We start from the raw sequence: 15,741 nt of genomic DNA, 5'->3' as shown, positions 1-15,741 counted from the left end.
TAAATAAATGAAATCTTAAAAAAAAAAGATTCTCCTTAACATAAATCCCGTGCAGTCATTACAATAGTAAAAATTTCTCAACATCTTCATGTTTCTTTCCACTTACTAACACACTAGAATGTTTTACAGTAAAGACCTAGCATTTTTGTAATCAGAAAAACCACGTTTTCTCGGTGAGAAAGAAGTCTCAGGAAGCATTTTCAGTGTTTCCTGAATTGCCTGTCATAAAACGGTTGTCTTGCCTTGTCTCTAAACTCTGAGGCCCTTGAAGTCGGGGCCTGGGATGAATTCATCCCTGTGTAGAAATAGTGCTGAGCTACCCAAGTGCCCAGAAATTGCCCATCCTCTTCCTTCCCTTGAGAAAGCAGGGCCTTTTTGAAAGGGGATGTACAGAACAGTCACAGATTCGGCTTTCCTCGGCCTTCCCCTCTGCATTCTTAGAAATCTTTTTCCTCCTGCGACAGCGGTGGGGAGGAAGGTGTCAGCTGGTGAGTCATTCAGAGAAGCTCTGCTCTAGCCCATACAGGATCCAAATTAGCAGCATCTTTTCCCTCTCCCCCCGCCTTAGAATGTTGCTGCTTCCCCCCACATCCCTCAAACGTATCCACTCCCCCCACTCAGGCCCCTGAACCAGGGCTCCAGCCTCCTCCTCCTTTTTTTTTTTTTTTTTAAGTAGGCTCTACACCAATGTGGGGCTCGAACTCATGACCCTGAGATCAAGAGTAACGTGCTCTATGGACGGAGCCAGACAGGAGCCTCAGACTCCAAACTGCCTCCTTCATTCCTCCTCCACAATGGCCCTGAAGGATTTTCCTTAACGTGGATCCCACTTCATCCCTCCCCTGCTCAAAACCACCCCATGCCCCACAATGGAACATTATTCAGCCAGAGAAAGGAACGAGTACCGATTTGTGTTACCACATCGATGAACTTTGAAACATTATACTAAGTGCAAAGAGCTCGATGTGGAAGAAGGTCACATATTACATGATTTCATTTATATGAAATATCCAGAAGAGAAGAATTCATAGACAGGGAAAGTAGATGGGTGGTTACCGGGGTCTGGGGGAGGGGGACAGGAGAAGTGACTTGCTTAATGGGTCTGGGGTTTCCTTTTGGGATGAAAAAAGTTCTAGCAACAGACAGCGGTGATGGCTGCCCAAGACGGCCAACGTATTTAATGTCTGAATTGTACATTTTAAAACAGTGCAAATGGCCAATGTTATGTAGTGTGTATTTTACCTCAGTTAAAAAAAAGAATACTCCATAGCTCCCCATTGCCCCCGGAATAAAGTCCAAGCTTCATTCAAGGTATTTCTGACCTGTCTTCGTATTATCTCACTTACCTCGTCTGATATGTGCCTGCCCTCCCTCCACATACCAGACCCATCTGATGGCTCAGCCCGTTCCCACCTTCCTCCTGCGACAGTCCAGTCCCTAGGCCTGAAAAGGTGTGCTTCCCCTCCATGGCTGAACGTGCCCATCCTTCGAGACTCACCTCATACACCGGGTCCTGAGCAAGGCTTCCTGAACTCTCCTCCCTGTATCTTTTCCCTTCGCAGCATTTTTCACGATCTGAAATACAAATGCTTATCTATTTATTTGTGTCTGTTGTCTCTATTCGTGAGAAAGTCCCATAAAGGCAGAGAATTTGCTCATCTTTCATGGCTTGTCTCTGGCACCTTGAACAGCCCCACACAGTTGGGTGCTTAATGATTTTTTAACCAACGTCACCCACAAAGTATCTGGGGGCACCTTTGGCATCTAAAACTCTCAACTCCACGGTTTTGCAGAATCCAAAGTGAACCCATATCTTTTTTCTCATTTATATAAATTCTTTTTATTTATTTCCTCACATTTGTTCTATACCAAGTCCTTCTGCAGACATTTTGACAGAGGTTTAATCTTGACAGAAGTCTGGCTCCTTGCCAGTGTGGACTGGGTCCAGGAGTGCTGACATCAACTAAGATCTTGTTAGAAGCGCAGAATCTAGGGGTGCCTGGGTGCTCAGTCAGTTAAGCATCTGAGCTTGATTTTGGCTCAGGTCATGATCTCAGGGTGGTGAGATTGAGCCCCACATCTGGCTCTGTGCCGAGTAGCTTGGAGTCTGCCTGAGATTCCCTCCCTCCTTCTCCTTCTGCCCCTCCCACCCTCCACCATGCACACTCATGCTCTCTCTCTAGCTCTACAAAGAAAAAAAAATAGATGGGCACCTGGGCGGCTCAGTCAGTTAAGCATCTACCTTCAGCTCAGATCATGATTCCAGGGTCCTGGGATCGAGTCCTGAATTGGGCTCTCTGCTCAGCAGGGAGCCTGCTTCTCCCTCTGCCTCTGCCTCTCCTCCCTTCTCCTGCTCTCCCTCTCTCTCTCAAATAAATAAAATCTTAAAAAAGAAAAAGAAGAAAGAAAAGAAAAGAAAAGAAAAGAAAAGAAAAGAAAGAAACGCAGAGTCTCAGACCCACTCAATCAGAATCCTTATTTTAATAAGGTCCCCAGGGGATTCATGTACAATTAAAGTTTGAGAAGCACTGGGCTCCTGATTTTGAGATGGTACCCAGGAATGATCACTAATCCCAATCCCACCCCTTAAATATCCTTCAGAGTTATATTCTTTGTGTATTCTGAGTGCCGCTGTATTCTGAGTCCAGAAATCATTACTGGCTCTCACAACCCCTCCCCTCCCCTTTGAGCGTACCCGTCCCATCCTGGCCTCGAGTAGCAATGCAGTTGGACGCAGACTCGTGGAGGCCACAGTAGTTAGTGAAAATAGGAAAACAGAAGTAGGTCACATTTGAGGGTCAGAGCCCAACACCTCACCTCTGAGATTCCCATTTTACATACATTATGTAAGGACTTGTCCTGCGTCCTATTTCTTCATTCCTTTGCTGAGCCTTCACAGGTGTGGAGTGAAGGTAAAGTGACTCTTCCAGGGGCACACCGCTAGTGAGGTGGTGGGGTACAGGGTGGGGGAGAGAGACACCTGGGGGATCTCCACGTTGCACTGCTGTGCCCAGAAAGTCAGCAGGAACTCCCCCAAACGCCTTCTTCACGTTGGCTCGCACAGAAACACTCACGGACTCCCTGCTACCTATGGGAGCCACTCACTTTTATGAGTCCTGGTGGGAAAACATTCTAATTCCCTGTCTCCTGTTTCGGGTCAATCATTTTATCTTCCTAATCAATTCAGACCAATAATAATAATACAAAAATTCCTTCACAACTTTCCACCAGAGTTCCCCGCCCCCATCAAGCATTCCACAATTTGCATATGCAAGTGAGGACGGTATTATCATCTCACAGAAGCCCCTCCCCACTTTCTCTCTCCCTCTCCCCCCCCTTTTCTCACCCAGGATGATCTAGCCTGCCCTGTTCATAGGCTGGACATAGGTTTACGGTCTCATTTTCATTCCAAGTAGTTTAACAAAATACAAATATTTTTTTTCTCCAAAAAAAATACTGTGCCCTCCCTTACGTAATGTCTCCATCTTGGGTCACACAAAATGTTATATGTGTACGTGAGTCATTCATCATATAGCTCAGCAAATATAATGGGTACCAGTCTAGTTGCTGGGAAGAAAATGGCAATCAGAACTGCTGGGGCTAAATTGGACCCCCTTCCCAGGGCAACCGATATCTTAACTCCTAACACTGTTCATTGGTTTTACCTGTTTTGGAATTCCATACAACCGTAATGATATAGAACACACTTTTTAATATCTGGCTTCTCTTGCTTAACATTATGCCCACCAGGGGCGCCTGGGTGGCTCAGTCGGTAAGCATCTGCCTTCGGCTCAGGGCGTGATCCCGGCGTTCTGGGATCGAGCCCCACATCAGGCTCCTCTGCTGGGAGCCTGCTTCTTCCTCTCCCACTCCCCCTGCTTGTGTTCCCTCTCTCGCTGGCTGTCTCTCTCTCTGTCAAATAAACAAATAAAATCTTTAAAAAACAAAACAAAACAAAACAAAACAAAAAAACATTATGCCCACGGGATTAATCCATATTATTTCTTGTAGTTATGGTGTGTTTCTCCTTATTGTTTAAAGCATTGAAATCAGGGTTCCTAGGTTCAGCCCAAGGCATCCTAAGTGAAGCAATGCTGCTCTGACTGCCCTCCCGAAATCCTTAACCCCCCATGCCAGTCAGTCTCGGCTGAGGTGTGCTGCAGTGAGGCCTGGGTCCTTCACCTTCGTGACTTACAGCAACACTGTTTCCCTAGCAGTTCACTGTGGGCCTGCCAGCCCTGGCTACGTCTGTAGTCTTTTCATTCCTGGGAGTCTGTACCAGTTTCTTATGCTGCTGTAACAAATCCCCACCGCACATATTGACTACCTACAGTTTTGGAGGTCGGAAGCTCGAAAGGGGGCTAACATCGGGGTGTCAGCAGGCTGTTCCTTGGAAGGCTCCAGGTGAGAATCCATTTCCTTGCCGTTTCCAGCCAGTCATCAATCCCATCACTCCTTCCTCGGCTCTCATCTCTCTTGCCTCCGACTCTGGTCCTCCTTGTGAGGACACCAAGCCCACCTGGACAGGCCACGCCGATGTCCCCATCTCAAGAGCCTTACATTTAATCACATCTGCAAAGTCTCTTTTGCTATGGAAGGTAGCCTTTCGGAGGTTCGGGGATGGGGACACGCATCTTTGGGGGACCGTTATCCTGTCCACCACAAAGTGGTAGGTATAACAGTCTTGTGGCCAAGAAAAGAGAAAAGAGCAGGCCCCTGCAAGTAAGGTTCTTAATACTTCTACCAGAAGGGAGATTTGCCCACATTTGCCCACATTTCACATCCCGCTGGCTCAGGGTCCACCTCCCTTTGCAGGTTGCCGGTCCAAGTCCAATACCAACAGAGACGATCCCATGAGAAGGGGCAGTACCTAGTTCCATAATCATCCAAAGGACCACAGGCACCCCAGCGCCAAGAGAAACAGCAGGAAGGATTAAGGAAGGAGTGCAGCTCTTGGCCGAGGGAGCCGGGAAGAGGGAGCAGAAGTGAAAGTCTTTCTCATGGTGGAATGGCTCCTGGGATTTCCTAACCTGACCAACTTCCTCTTACTCGAGGGGAACACCCATGGGTGCATGTCGTGGGGCAGGGCAGGCGTCACCTGCCGCGGGAGGAAGCTCTATTTCAACACTAGGCCTTGCCTCTCTCGCTCCTGCAGCCCGGCCTGTGGAGGAGCGGACGGTGGGCATGCTGGCATCGCTCCCCTCGGGCCGACACACCCGGGGCTCCGGCTGCTGCCCTGCGCGGTTCACGACGCCCCCATGACCCGAGCCCCGGCCAGCAACGGCCTCTGTCGCCTCTCGGCCTACCTGGAAGAGCTGGAGGCCGTGGAGCTGAAGAAGTTCAAGCTGTACCTGGGCACGGAGGCGGAGGCGAGCAGGATCCCCTGGGGGCGGCTGGAGCCGGCCGGGCCCCTGGACACCGCGCGGCTGCTGGTGGTGCACTGCGGGCCAGACGCCGCGTGGCGGCTGGCGCTGGGCCTCTTCCAGCGCATCAACCGGCGGGACCTGTGGGAGAGAGGACAGAGAGAGGAGCCGCTGAGGGGTAAGGAGGCCGCAGCCGCGGGGGCCCTTCCACTGGCGACAGTGGCCGCGCGCACGAGACCCGGGTCTAGCTTCTGCCCTTGGCCTTGCTCGCGCTGCGTTCTGCCCGCGGCGCCCCCGCTCTGCCGTCTTTACCTGGAAAATCCCTGCTTCACCATCAGAACCCTGGAAGCACTACCCTGTGTGCGAGTTCTTTCCTCCCCCACCCCCCCAGCCTGCCCCTCGCCCTCAGCCACCCTGGCTGGCTTCTGCAGCGCCCCGATTTCTCTTACTGTACCTGCTGTCCTGTGAGATAGTCGCGACGCTGGCAACACGGTATCCACGGGGCACAAGGACACGCTCTGTGCTTTTAGTGCTGTGTGCGAGATATTATTAGGATCACCCCTGTTACAGAGGTAAAGGACACGGAGGCTCAGAAAAACACGATTTGCCCCCAGGCCAGAGCTCCCCGGATAACACATGCAGAGTGGTTCAGGCCCCGCGCAGGGGTACCAGCTGCTGTTGGACGCGGGGTGGGGGAGAAAACAGAGACCCTGGTTTGTAGCATTTGCTACCCTTCAGGGCGTAAACACGCCCAAGGGCTGATCTGAAGTTCCCAGCGTGATGCCCACTGGCTAGTAATTCGTAGAAATTCAGCGGCAGACTCTTGAACTGGTGAGGCGCGATGACAAGAGGTCTCCCCAGATCCGGGCCCAGGTGGCTCCTTCTCTCCTTGTCTCCATCCTTGGAGAACTCTGCGGGGGCCTCGGCCTGCGCCAGTGTGAGATTGCGTCCCATCTTTACTCAAGGACACCTATGGAAATCAAAGCGCTATCAGCAATAGAGAAAAAAGGATAAATGTATCCATCTATGATCTCATATAATTGTCTTACTCATAGAAGTTCTACGTACTGCTTATAGGAAATTCAAATAATACACAAGTATGAAGTGCCCCCCACTTCTCCCATTGCACCTAAACCTCTCCCCAGCGTCACAACTGATGACTTTGGCAAGCATCCTTCTCCAGACTGCGTCCTTCCAATTCATCAAAGGGCAGCCCCGTGGTCTGAAACTCAACTTTTCCTCAGCTGTGTGGTGCTAGGCGATCAGTGGACGTCTCTGGGCCTCTGTTGCCTCATCAGCAAGACAGAAGGGCTTGGACTAGCTCAGTGGTTCTCGCATGTTGAATGCGTGGGAATCATCCAGACACCTTGCTGGGAAGGTAGAATCCAAGACCAGCAGGTTTGGGGCACCGGGAATCTGCCTTTGGATGTGGGTGGTGTTCAGGGCACGCTTCAGAAAACACAAGGTAGGACATCTCTGACGTCTTTGTCAGTTGTACTATTCACTGATCACCTTTTAAAAAAAATCGTGGTAAAATTCACAGAACGAAATTATTATAAATGAACCAGACTCTTCTAGATATGAAGAGCCTGGTTCACCGTATTCTTGAGTGCCTAGAAGGGGAGTCACAGAGTGTCTTTCTGTGACTGGCTTATTTCCCGAGCACAGTGTTTTCAGGACTCATCCATGTTGTAGCAGGTGTCAGGGTTTCCTTCCTTTTTAAGGCTGAATAATATTCCATCGTGTGGAAAACACACGTGCACATTACATTTTAATTCATTCATCTCTTGATGAGCCCTGGGGTTGCTGTCACCTTTTGGTTATTGTAAGTAATGCTGTTGTTAACATGGGTGCACAACTCTCTCTTCAAGGCTCTGCCTTCAATTCTTCTGAGTATATACTCAGAAATGAAATTGCTGGATCAAACAGTAATTTTATTTTAATATATAAGAAACACATTGTTTTCTATCGTACCTGCACAGTTTTACATTCTCACCACGGTGCACAAAGGTTCCAATTTTCCCACATCCCCGCCAACACCTGCTATCTCTAGGTTTTCGTGTCCTTTTTTCTTTTTTTTTTTCAGTTTTAAAAAAAGTCATCTCTATGCCCAACGTGGGGCTCGAACTCATCACCCTGAGGTCAGGAGTCCCACGCTCCACCGACTGAGCCAGCCGGGCGCCCCCTCTGTTATATTTGTTGAAAGCAGCCATCCTAATGAGTGTGAAGTCTGATTGCTGTCATTTGTCATTAGTTTTACCCGGGCATCCCCTCAGTCCTTGTTTCCCAAAACCTCACACACCCGGTCTTTGGCAAATCCCAGTACTTCCCCCTCTAAGCATTGTCTCCCACTGCTGGCACCCACTTTGCACTTGGCTAACTGCCCCCAGCTCTGCTTTGCTTCCCATCACCCCCCCTTACAGGCTTTTCCCACTCAGCAGGCACAATAACCTTTACAACCATTGATTAAATCATTCCCCTCCGTTGTTTTGAATCCTCCAAGGGCCTCCTGTTGATAATAGAATGTAATCCAAACTCCCCAACCTGCTCGCACAAGATCTGGCTGAGCGTGTCTCTCCAAACTCACCCAGCACTCACCCTGAAGCTCATTCCACTCCCGACTTCAATCCTCTCTGTGTCATTGTGTTCTTCCCCAGGACCTTTACACTTGCTGTGTTTTTTTCTGGCTTAGAACGCCTTTGCTCACGTATCTGGCCCCTTGCTGTTCAAATCTTAGATTAAGTGTCTTATACTCTGTTCTGATTACCCCCCCTATTCAACCCATTGAGGAAGGAGGGTTATCCCACTCAATGATTTTAGATGGCTGAACACATGACACCAAACACAGGACATATGAGACTGACAACGGTTTCACGTACTCACAGCCCAGGGGAGGAGACCCCATGCACCACGCAGGTCTCGCAGGGCTGCACTCAGGAATACAGTGAACCAGCAGGAGCTGTGGGAGGCAGGCTTTGTAGACACAGGAGCATGGAGTGCTTTGTGACTCCTGAAAAAGGATGAGATTGACTGTTTGAATGATTTCATGGGCTAGCAGGGAACTGGAACTTGTGAGAATGAGGACCAGGTGAGGTGCAGTAGGTCTAGGACATGGGGATGAGGTGGGGGGCAGCTGGTCTACTTCTGCTAGGAAAACTAGCACCTAGTGGGACAGGCTCCCACTAGGTGGGGTCATACCTGGCCAGAACACCCGAACTCACACGTAGGCTCACACTTTGGGGCCCTGTGAGGCTCAAAGAGGCCCAGGAAGTACTTGGAATTTTTGCTCTTACATCCACAGAAAAGCCTTTCCTGGCCACCCAAACTAAAATACTACTTTCAAGCACTCTGTTGTGTACCCCTGTTTAATTGTAGATACAACTTTCATCATTACCTGAAGTTATATGAAGTGTTTATTTATTTATTTTTAAAAGATTTTTATCCATTCATTTGCAAGAAAGACATTACATGAGCGGGTGGTGGGCAGAGGGAGAGCTAGAAGCAGACTCTGCATTGACCCCAGAGCAGCGGACGTGGGGCTGGATCCCAGGAGCCCTAGATCATGACCTGAGCCAAAGTCAGACGCTTAACCACCTGAGCCACCCAGGCGCCTCTGAAGTGTTTATTTCTTATGTGTTCAACTCCCCACACCACTGGAATGTAAGGTCCGTGGAACAGAGCCCTTGTTTACTGCTGTGTATCCAATGCTAGCAAAATTTGCCTGGATAACACCGGTGCCGAGTATATTTGTTGGATGGATGGATGGATGGATGGATGGATGGATGGATGGATGGATAGATGGATGGATGGGTGGATGGGTAGATGGGTGGGTGCATGGATGGATGGGTGAATGGATGGATGGATGGATGGATGGATGGATGGATGGATGGATAGATGGGTGGGTGCATGGATGGATGGGTGAATGGATGGATGGATGGATGGATGGATGGATGGATGGATGGATGGATAGATGGATGGATGGATGGGTAGATGGGTGGGTGCATGGATGGATGGGTGAATGGATGGATGGATGGATGGGTGGGTGGATGGATGGGTGAATGGATGGATGGATGGATGGATGGATGGATGGATGGGTAGATGGGTGGGTGCATGGATGGATGAGACACAGCCGAGGACTGAAGAAGAGGGAGGGAATCCAAGCTGACACAACTTCCTGCCTGAGGGGATTTGTTGGATGGAGGGAGGTGCCAATTACCATGATGTGTGCCCAGGAAGGAGAGTGGGTTATGAAGGACAGTGTTTTCAACAGCAGTGCGTGTGAGGTGACCATGGGTGGGCAGAGAGTCATCGTGTAGACAGTTTGACATAACAGTAACTAATATCTTTTAAATTGACATACAAGTTATATCCGTTTCAGGTGTGCACAGTAGCTAATATTATTGTGAGCTAGCCAGAAAAATGCTCGCTGATCTCCTACAATGTCTCTTCCAGATACTCCACCTGGTGGCCCGTCCTCCCTGGGGAGCCTGTCAGCATGTTCTCTGGAAGTCTTTCCTGGAGCTCCAAGAAGAGGTGAGCTATGAGCCTTGTAGCTTGTAGAACGCACAAGGCTACACGCATCAGACTCTCCAACAGAGTAGATCAAGCAAAAAAAAAAAGATGTTTATTTCATGTTTGCTTATAACAGGAACCCCTGGGCTGGGTGGTTGCAGAGTTGATGTAGGTCAACAACACCGTCAAAGCCCCAACTTCTTGCTGGTTCATTTATCCTGAGACTTGTCACCTCACAGTTGCAAGATGGCAGCCAAACCATGCAAGTGAATTCCAAGCAGGGGAGAAAAGAGAGACAGAAGGATTTCTTCCTCGAGAGTACTGATTCATTCAGGAATAAAATCAATAAGCTTCCCCCTTCCCAGTGGTCATCCCCCCACTCACTGGTCGGGACTGGTGCACATTCCCAGACCAGCCACTGGCAACAGGGAATGAGATTGCTCATGACTGGTTTAGCCAACATTCATCCCCTGGGGCTTGTGAAGGGACAGCATTCACTGGGATTGAGGGACCAGCACCCATTACCTTAATAGAATCAGGATTGTTGGCAAGGAAGAAATGAGTATAGGCTGCTGGACAGACAGCACCACCGTCAGCAATAACCCCCATGATTTGGACACCCTTTCAAGGCACCTTAATGCACCGGGCATAGCACATGGCCAATATATTGTAACACTGTTCTTGTCCTTATTTTAAGCTTTTCTATTTTCCTAATGTTCTCTGTGTCTCAAAATAAGAACACTTTCTCTAAAGACTAAGACTTTTACAGAATCCAGACATTACTGTCACAATTATCTTTGTTCAATTGAAAAATGTTTTCTACATGAAATACAATCTCTGTTGACAAAAGAGAAGGACGGTTGGTGTATTTATGAACCTAGAAGTATTAATATTTATTAATATGCATTAAGGGAGCTAATAAAACTGCTTTATCAACAGATGAATGGATAAACAAAATATGGTATATATACATATAATGGGATATTATTCAGACTTAAAAAGGAATGAAATTGATACTTGCTACAGCCGGGATATACTTTGAAAACATTATGCTAAGTCAAAAGAGCCGACACAAAAAGGCAGACCCTGTGTGATTTCCCGTACATGAGGTCCCTAAAGTAATCACACTCATGAGACAGGAAGGGACGGTGGCCGCCAGGGGCTGGGGGAGGGGGAGGAATGAGGAGTTAGCGTTTCGTAGGCACGGGTTTCCGTTAAGCAGGATGGAAAAGTTCTGGAAATGGTTAGTGGTGATGATTGCACAACTTTGTGAATGCATGTAATGTCACCGAGTCCATCAGACACTTCAAAGTGGTTAAAATGCTAAATATTATGTTACGTGTATTTTACTACGATTACAAATAAAAGAGTACATGCATTCCTTTTGAGAGAGTCCTGGGATCAAATTTAGATCTCTTGTTTACCTTCCTTTGGGCAGCATTAGGGGGCTCTGCTGACATCCAAATATAAAAGGATACATTTTTGTCTGGACCAGGGTCCCCCTACCTGGGCAGCACTGGCAGTTTGGGCTGGACCATTCTCCGTTGTGGGGCGTCCTGGACACTGTAAGATGTTGAACAGCATCCCTGGCCTCCACCCACTAGATGGTGGTAGCCTGCCCCCACCCCCCAGGTGCGGCAGCCAAAAATATCTCCAGACCTTTCCAGAAAGCCCCTCAGGGGGGACACCATCACCCTGCTGAGCACCGCTGTTCTAGATTATGCAGTCACTTCTACACCAAGTAGATTTCCCAAAGAGACTTTAAGCACAGGACTTATGGAACGGATACGTTCTCTGGTGCAGGTGCCTATCTGCCTTTTCTCAAAGGGGACACGTGGCAGCACGGCCTTCTCAAACTTAAACATGCATGCAAATCATGCAGCGGTCTTGTTAGAATTGCAGTTTCTGATTCAGTAGGTGGGGAGTGGGACTCACGTTTGCATTTCCCACCAGCTCCTTGTGAGCCCACAAGGGGCGGGATTTCAGTGTCTCTTCACCGGGAGGCCCGAGGGAACCAGTGGCTGAGACTGACACGTTCCTTAGGTGCCCTTGTGGTCTTCCATCAGCTCCTGGGCGGGGACCACTGTCTGAGTAGCAAGGATAGAATACTGTGCCTAAAGACAGTTCCATGTTAGTGCCTCTGCTTCCCAAGAAAAGGGGAGATCTTTATAGAGAAGTACCAAGGGTCCTGGGCTCCATCCAGAAAACCGTCCCATGGATATCGTGGAACAAGTAGGCAGCAGACCGTGGTTGGCTTTAACTTATGAATCCATGAACGGTGGCTGATGAGTCTCCCTCGGACCCCTCCTTCCTCTCCGTTAGATCCCCAGGAAACCTACAGGGACTATGTCCGCAGGAAGTTCCGGCTGATGGAAGACCGCAATGCACGTCTGGGGGAATGCGTCAACCTCAGCCGCAGGTACACCCGCCTTCTCCTGGTGAAGGAGCACTTGAATCCCATGTGGGCCCAGCAGAAGCTCTTGGACACAAGCTGGGGACAGGAGAGAACCCTGGGACACCAGGCCAGCTTCATCCAGATGGAGACCCTCTTTGAGCCCGACGAGGAGCGCCCTGAGCCGCCACGCACGGTGGTCCTGCAGGGAGCAGCGGGGATGGGCAAGTCCATGCTGGCCCACAAGGTGATGCTGGACTGGGCCGACGGCAGGCTCTTCCAGGACAGGTTTGATTACGTCTTCTACATCAACTGCAGGGAGATGAACCGGACCACCGCCGAGCAGAGCGCCCAAGACCTCATCTCCAGCTGCTGGCCTGAGCCCGGCGTGCCCCTCCAGGAGCTTGTCCGAGTCCCTGAGCGCCTCCTGTTCATCATTGATGGCTTTGATGAGCTCAAACCCTCTTTCCACGACCCTCAGGGCCCCTGGTGCCTCTGCTGGGAGGAGAAACGGCCCACAGAGCTTCTCCTTTGCAGCCTGATTCGGAAGAAGCTGCTGCCCGAGCTGTCGGTGCTCATCACCACCAGGCCCACGGCTTTGGAGAGGCTCCACCGCTGGCTGGAGCACCCCAGGCACGTGGAGATCCTGGGCTTCTCTGAGGCAGAAAGGAAGGAGTACTTCTACAAGTACTTCCACGACGCGGAGCAGGCCGGGCAGGCCTTCCACTTCGTGAGGGACAACGAGCCCCTCTTCACTCTGTGCTTTGTCCCCATGGTGTGCTGGGTCGTCTGCACCTGCCTCAAGCAGCAGCTGGAGGACGGGGGGCTTCTGAGACAGACATCCCGGACCACGACCGCGGTGTATGTGCTCTATCTCCTGAGTCTGATGCAGCCCAAGCCGGGGAGCCCGGCCCCCCAGCCCCCGCCCAACCAGAGAGGGCTGTGCTCGCTGGCGGCCGAGGGCCTCTGGAATCGGAAGGTGCTGTTCGAGGAGCGGGACCTCCGGAAGCACGGCCTCGCCGGGGCGGACGTGTCTTCCTTCCTCAACATGAACATCTTCCAGAAGGACATCAACCGTGCCAAGTTCTACAGCTTCATCCACCTGAGCTTCCAGGAGTTCTTCGCGGCCATGTACTACCTCCTGGACCCCGGGGAGAGGGGGTCCGGCCCGGAGCAGAACGTGACGAGGCTGCTGGCCGAGTACGGCTTTTCGGAACGGAGCTTCGCGGCGCTCACCGTCCGCTTCCTGTTCGGACTCCTGAACGAGGACACGAGGAGCTACCTGGAGAAGAGTCTGGGCTGGAAGGTCTCGCCTCACGTCAAGGCGGAGCTGCTGCGCTGCATCCAAGGCAAAGCCCAGAGCGAGGGCTCGACTCTGCAGCAGGGCGCCCTGGAGCTCTTCAGCTGCCTGTACGAGATCCAGGAGGAGCGCTTCATCCGGCAGGCGCTGAGCCACTTCCAGGTGGTCGTGGTCGGCAACATGGCCACCAAGATGGAGCACGTGATCGCCTCCTTCTGCGTGCAGAGCTGCCGGCGCGCCCTGGGGCTGCACTTGCACGGGGCTGCCTACAGCACGGACGAGGACGATGGGGGGACACGGGCTCCGGGGCCCCAGACGCTACCGGCACCGTCGTAAGTACTCGGTGGGGCGCGCTCTCCGGGCTCCTGCTCTCGGCCAGGTTGGTGTTCTCAGCTGGGGCTGGTGTTGCCGCCACCCCAGGACATACGTGGCAATATCTGGACAAATGCTGGGTCGTCACAACTAGAGGAGGTGGGGAGGGGGGTGCTATGGTATTTGGAGGGTGGAGGCCAGGGATGCGGCAAAGACACCCCAGAGTGCCCAGGATGGCCCCCCACCACAGAGGATGGTCTGGCCCCAAAGGTCCACAGTGTCCGGATGAGTGTCCTGCTCTTAAATAGAACTCATCTGGACTAAGTCGGGGCCCCGGTCAAGGAGACCGTATCCAGCCCACAAATATTATCAAGGGTGCTTTTCTACAGGGTGCAGACAATGTGAGCAGACCAGCAGTGCCCTGCCAGCCCAGACATCCTAATGGGAAGGGAGAGAGACAAAGAACAGTAAATACACAAACAGGCAAACAAACAAAAAATGATCATTCGGGTAGTTTCAGTAGAGAAAAGCATTATAAGGAAAATAAAACAGGGTTGTATAAGAGACAGTGATTTGGAGGGCTGGGTGGTATGAAGGGGGGGATGGAGGAAGGAAGCTCGGAGGAAGTGATTCTTTTGGCTTTTTGGCTAGGGCTTTGTGTTGGTTTGGGTTCCCCGAAAGGTAATCTTAGGCACGAAGAGCTGAATGTAAGTAAAATAGAGGAGGGAAATCGTCCTTTTTCCTTCTACCCTCTTAGGTCTTGTACGGAGGCCTGCAAATTAAACAGACAAAAGACAGATCAACAGAGAAAAACAAAGACGTTATTAGATGTTTATGAGTTCTGGGGCGCCTGGGTGGCTCAGTCAGTAGAGCATGTGACTTTTGATCTTAGGGTCATGAGTTCAAGCTCCGCATTAGGCATAAAAAAAAGTTTATTAGTTCGTCCTCACTTACACCTGGGAATCCCCAGAGATGAGTAACTCAAGGGGCTGGTTAGAATCTGTAACACAAGAACAATGCATTTTTAGAGAAGTAGCAAGACAAAGGAAAAGGACACTGAGTTTCTCCGGAGGTTAATTGTGGGAAGGCAGAAATATGCGGGAAGCTAATGGGCTGACATGTTTGTGCAGGTCTGACTTGGATCTCTAGAGGAGGAAAATTCTTTTCTTCGCTCTTTGGGTCTCTGGCGGGCCTAGGAATTAAACTGACACGTGACAGATTCACAGGAGAAAAGGAAACAGTTTATTGAATTTTCACATGGGCCTGGGAGCCTGGGAGCCTTACAAGACCATCAACTTGTAAAGAACTGACAGGCCATCTGAGGACACGTCAGGCTCAATTCCAAATCAGCTTTACCATGCCGTTACATAGAGAGCTACGTTAAAGGGTCTCTGAAATTAGGCGCCCGGCTGGCTCAGTCAGTTAAGCGTCCGACTCTTAATGTCGGCTCAGGTCTTGATCTCAGGGTCCTGGGATCGAGTCCTGCGTGGGGCTCCCCGCTCTGTGGGGCATCTGCTTGTCTCCCTCTTCCTCTGCCCCTCCTCCACCTCATGTGCATTTGCTCACGCATGCTTTCTCTAAAATAAATAACATCTTTAAAAATAAATGGATAAATAAAATGAAAGATCTCTGAAATTGGGGGTGCACCTGGCTCGGTCAGTGGAGCATGTGACTCTTGACCTCGGGGTCATGAGTTTGAGCCCCACATGGGGCATAGAGTTTACTTTATTTATTTATTTATTTTTTAAGATTTTATTTATTTATTCAACAGGATAGAGACAACCAGCGAGAGAGGGAACACAAGCAGGGGGAGTGGGAGAGGAAGAAGCAGGCTCACAGCAGAGGAGCCTGATGTGGGGCTC

General features: G+C 50.5%; 1 protein-coding gene across 1 annotated transcript in view; it reads left to right on the top strand.

Moving 5' to 3' along the window:
• Window positions 1–5,139: 5,139 nt before the first annotated feature.
• NLRP12 (NLR family pyrin domain containing 12) overlaps window positions 5,140–15,741 on the top strand; it is a 28,429-nt gene continuing 17,827 nt past the window's right edge. The window contains exons 1-3 of the mRNA XM_045789412.2: window positions 5,140–5,541; window positions 9,816–9,896; window positions 12,198–13,899. Of these exons, the coding sequence (XP_045645368.1) occupies window positions 5,259–5,541; window positions 9,816–9,896; window positions 12,198–13,899 (2,066 nt within the window). The 5' untranslated portion in view covers window positions 5,140–5,258. The remainder of the gene's footprint in view (window positions 5,542–9,815; window positions 9,897–12,197; window positions 13,900–15,741) is intronic.

The sequence above is a fragment of the Ursus americanus genome, chromosome 21 (genome assembly GCF_024610735.1).
Source record: "Ursus americanus isolate L20-20 chromosome 21, mUrsAme1.1.p, whole genome shotgun sequence".
Taxonomy (NCBI): domain Eukaryota; kingdom Metazoa; phylum Chordata; class Mammalia; order Carnivora; family Ursidae; genus Ursus; species Ursus americanus.
The sequence above is the reverse complement of the archived record's forward strand: the minus strand, read 5'-3'. Positions and strand labels throughout refer to the sequence as shown.